Genomic DNA, 5,314 nt, shown 5'->3' with positions numbered 1-5,314 from the left:
TATAAACCTGCAGCCTTGGGCAGTGAAGTTGTGGAAGAGATATGTGGATGATGTTTTCTGTATTATGAAGGGTGGGAAGCAGGAGGTGGAGCAACTACTCCGATATCTAAATTCAATTCATCCGAAGACGAAATTTACATATGAATTAGAGTCACAGCGCAGTTTGCCGTTTCTGGACGTGAAAGTGATTGGTCGAGTGGACGGAACCCTAACTCACACAGTTTATAGGAAATCTACACACACTGACAGGTATTTGAACGCCCTTTCTCACCACCATCCCCGTCACTTACAATCAGTTGTTAGCTCGTTAGTCAACAGAGCACAAAATCTGTGTGACCCTGAATATTTAAAGAGCGAGATGTCGCATATTCAGGAGGTACTAAGGAGGAACGGGTACAAGGTAAAAAAGTGGCAACCCAGACGGAAGTCAAGAGGAAAACGTCCTGATGTCTCTATGAAATCCAGGAACATAGGAATTAGGAAGTCTAGGTATCAGCAGTACAAACACTATATGCGATTCATAGGAGGTTTAATTCAAGACTGACAAACTACAACTACCCTATACCTAAGTAACATAATCTAGGTGTACCCACATAGTATATACCAATATACATATATCACACCTCCCTTCTTAATCTCTAAACCTTAAAATAATGTATAAGAAATAATAAAGAATGAATTTATTTTGAGACAGCTTTTTATCGTAAGCAAATCTATATCTAATTGTAAACACCTTATTTTACAAACTATTATCTATGCTCCTCTCACATAAATTTAACCCATAGATATTAATCTATCTCTAGCTTACGGATTCGGTTCGGTAAAGGCCTGAGGTTCAGCGGGGATCGCCGCTGTGGCGGAGGAGACGGGCGTGGGGGAGGCACACAAGCCACATTTGTCTCACTAGTTTCATTACTTGTTACTTCTTCCTTTTGGGAAAGCTGCGAGTTTGCCTCGCCCACTTCCGTCTGCTGGCTGGAGCGTGCGACGTCGTCCCCAGCCCCTGGCGACCGCTCGGTAGTCTCGTTGAGCTCTTCGGGGCAAGGTACAGTCGATAATCTAGATCTCCGTCTGATTTGATCAACATGCCTAAGAACCGATCTACCGCTTCCGCTATCTAAGGTGTATCTCCGCGAACCTTCGGCCCCCAGCACAGTACCTCTAACCCATTTATCGTTACCGGTATAATCGCGAGCCCAAACCGCGTCCCCAGGACGGAAGTGACGTTGCGTACCGCCTGCGTTTTCGACCTGCCGCTGCTGAGCCGCACTAACCCGTTTCTCCAACGCACTCTCGCTGCGAAGCAAATCTAACCGTGAACGTAACGACCTCCGCTGTAAAAGCATGGCCGGACTCTCCCCTGTTGTGCTATGTATGCTATTCCTGTAAGCCATGAGATAAGTCTGCAGTGCCGCGTCGACATCGGTACGCTCTCTAATAGCCTTGCTAATCGCACGTTTACATAATTTGACAGCATTTTCCGCGGCCCCGTTCGATGCTGGATGGTATATTGGAGAGAAAGACTGTTTTATGCCATTAGCTGCAAGGAAATGTTTGAATTCATTACTTGTGAACGGCGGACCTTGGTCCGATACTAATTCTCTTGGCAACCCAAAACGCGCGAAAGTTGCTCTTAATTCTTTAATTACTGCCCCTGCGTTCGTCCTAGACATTTCGAATATTTCCAGCCACTTTGAACTCGAATCTATTAGTACTAAGAACGTTTTTCCCTGAAATGGACCCAAAAAGTCTATGTGTAGCCTACTCCAGACGTGGGTTGAGTATGGCCAAGGGCTTGGAGGTGCATGCGCCGGCGCCGGCGCCTCCGCGGCACATGTCTCACACTGCCTACACTGTGCTTCCACATCGGCGTCAATATTGGGCCACCACACGTAACTACGGGCTAAGGCCTTAGTCTTTACTATGCCCATATGACTAATGTGAAGCTGCTTGAGAACTGCTTCCCTCAAAATTGCTGGTACCACCACCCGGTAACCCCACATTAAGCAGCCTCGGTCTACATACATCTCGTTGCGCCTTAATAGGAAAGGTTTGATCTCTTCCTCTTGACACGATGTCGGCCAGCCCGACTGCACATAAGCCAACACCCTACTTAAAGTTACGTCACGTGACGTAGCCGACTTAACTTGCTCGTTAGTTACAGGTAAAAAATCTTCCACAAAATTAAGGTAAGTCACCTCATGATTTTGTTTCTGATCTTGACCTCCTTGCGGCAGCCTCGATAACGCATCAGCACAGTTTTTACTTGAAGGCACGTATTCAATATCGTAATTATATCCTGACAACAAAATCGCCCAGCGCTGCAAACGGGACGCCGCCATCACCGGAATGCCTACTTTATCACCAAAGATGTATGTGAGCGGCTTGTGATCTGTCCTCAATATAAATTTACGACCGTATAAATATTGGTGAAATTTCCGTATACCGTACACTAAGGCTAGCGCTTCCCTATCAATCTGCGCGTACGCACGCTCGGCCGAGGTAAGAGTACGCGACGCGTAAGCCACCGGTCGCTCGCCCTCTGGCGTGAGGTGTGATATAACACAACCTATCCCCACCCCGGATGCGTCTGATGTCAGAACTAACGGCAGAGAACCCGAATAGTGCACCAAAACTTCACTCGAAGTCAACACTTGTTTGACCTTGACGAACGCCTCCTGACAACTCGCGCTCCAAACAAATTTGGTTCCGGCCTTTAACAAATTATACAATGGTGTAAGCAACGTACTAACGTTTTTTATAAACTTCGCGTAATACATTATCATACCCACGAACGCTCGAACCTCCGACACGTTGCTGGGTGCCGGGGTATTCACGATGGCCCTAATCTTATCCGGACACGTGTGGACACCCTCCTTGCTAATGACATGCCCCAAATAATTGATCGATTCTTCAAAGAACGCGCACTTATCTTTTCTGACCCGCAAACCATGTGCCTGCAATCGCTCAAATACTTTATATAAGTTGTCGACGTGGGCTTCCGTATTACTACCCGTAATAATGACGTCATCCAGAAATACGCCCACGTGCGGCAGGTCAGCAAATAATTGTTCTAGATGTCTTTGGAATACGCCGGGGCTAGATGACAGGCCGTACACTAAGCGGTTGTACATAAATAACCCCTTGTGAGTATTTATTACCGTATATTTTCTAGATTCATCGAGCTCAAACTGTGCGTAGGCCTGCGAAAGATCAATCTTGCTGAAACGCTCCCCCCTATGTAAACGTGCCAATAAATCCTCCACCCTAGGTAGCGGATAACGGTCAACCTCTAAAACCCGGTTCAAAGTCATTTTAAAATCAGCGCAGATACGTATGTTACCGTCTTTTTTAACGACCGGCACGATAGGCGTGGCCCAGTCGGAGCGGTCGACGGGGGTGAGCACGCCGTCGCGCACCAGCTGCTCCAGCGCGCGCTCCACCGGCTCGCGCAGCGCGTACGCCAGGGGGCGCGCGCGCAGGAACACAGGCCGGGCATCCGCACGCAGGTGGATGCTGACCTTGCCGCCGGTGAACCGCCCCAGGCCGTCCGCAAACACTTCAGAGAATCTGGAACTGAAAGCACTATAATTAAACTGATTGTTAATTACATTATTTACCTCACAGTATTCCGTCACGGGAATTAAGTCTCTAATTATATTTAATTCATATAACCATTGTCGACCGAGCAACTTACTTTTGCCGTTTCGTATTACAAACAAATCCAAGTGCTTTTCTATACCCCTAAAACGCACTAACGGTCTTATCAGCCCTACCGGCTTAACCCACTCGCCCGTATAGTAACGCAAATATAAATTACATTTAATTAAATCTAACTTGCTAAATACAGCCAAATACATTTTTTCACTTATACATGAAACGGCACTGCCCGTGTCACACTCCATATCCATATCTGTACCTTGTACGTTTAATTTTAACATAATCGGTTTATATGCTAAAGCGGATAATTGATTTAAAGCCACAATAATTACCTCGTCACTGTCTTCACTGCACGCATTTTCCTCATACAAGACGGTGTCGGCAATGGCATGAACATCGTGATGCTCCGTCATATTGGGACACATACGCTTTAAATGCCCCTGTCTATTGCATACCCTGCATATATAACGAGCAAATTGGCATCCCGCCTTGTCGTGTGCCCCGCCGCACGCGCTGCACTGCTGGGCGCCGCGCGCCGGGCCCCTGCCTCGGCCGCCGCCGCCGCTGCTGCCAGCGCGGCCTTCACGGCCCGCGCGAGTTGCCGCCCGGCCCGCTCGCTGTCCCGCCTGGCCTCCCGCCCAGCGCGGTGTCATCGCTTTGCACTCCACTGTGCCTGCTCCACTCGACGGTCCCGCGCGACCCTCCACGAGAGCCGAGTCTTTTTCCGCCGCCTCCATACTAACCGCCAATTTATACGCTTTTGCAAAGTCCAAAGACTCCTCCGTAAATAACCGTTGGCGTATAGTCTCACTCTGTAGTCCACAAACCAGCTGGTCACGCAAACTGTCCTCTAACCAAGTTGTAAATTCACAGTCTTTTGACATTTGCTTTAACACGGCCACATACTCCGAAATAGACTCGTTCGCACTCTGCTTCCTATGCCTGAATTTAAAACGTTCAGCTAAAATACTTGGCTTAGGCTGTAAATGTTTTTCGAGTATAGACGTCACTTCTGCAAACGTTTTGGTAGATGGTTTGATGGGCGTGCATAAATTCACTAAAAGTTCGTAACACTCAGCTCCCATCACCGTAATTAACGTTGGCACATACATTGTTTGATCAATTTTATTCACTAAAAAGTATTGTTCTAAGCGATCTACATACAGCCTCCAATTATCCGTTCCCATTTTAAATTCCGGTATTTTACCGACCGCCATTGTTCGACCCGATGCCGTCGTCTCAGTCATTACAAAAAAATAACTCGCGTTATCAGTTCACTCGCGCACAACTATGCGTAGTTATAATCACACCCGTAACGGAGGTGGGTCCAGATTGTCTCGTCGCCACTATGAAATCCAGGAACATAGGAATTAGGAAGTCTAGGTATCAGCAGTACAAACGCTATATGCGATTCATAGGAGGTTTAATTCAAGACTGACAAACTACAACTACCCTATACCTAAGTAACATAATCTAGGTGTACCCACATAGTATATACCAATATACATATATCACAGTCTCCAGACAACCGGCATTTTTGCCGTATGTAAAAGGGGTAACCGATAAAGTTGGCACGGTACTTGGAAAGTACTCTATAAAGACGGTGTACACTCCTTTATTCAAAGTAGCAGGGAGCCTAAGGTCACCGCAGGAC

General features: G+C 47.2%; 1 protein-coding gene across 1 annotated transcript; it reads right to left on the bottom strand.

The window, feature by feature from the left end:
• Positions 1-788: 788 nt before the first annotated feature.
• Positions 789-5,012, bottom strand: LOC134647537 (uncharacterized protein K02A2.6-like). Its single transcript, XM_063501889.1, has one exon. It carries the CDS (start codon positions 4,905-4,907, stop codon positions 789-791), a length of 4,119 nt encoding a protein of 1,372 aa, XP_063357959.1. The 5' UTR covers positions 4,908-5,012.
• Between the last annotated feature and the right edge of the window lie 302 nt (positions 5,013-5,314).

Source organism: Cydia amplana, chromosome 4 (assembly GCF_948474715.1).
Source record: "Cydia amplana chromosome 4, ilCydAmpl1.1, whole genome shotgun sequence".
NCBI lineage: Eukaryota > Metazoa > Arthropoda > Insecta > Lepidoptera > Tortricidae > Cydia > Cydia amplana.
The sequence above is the reverse complement of the archived record's forward strand: the minus strand, read 5'-3'. Positions and strand labels throughout refer to the sequence as shown.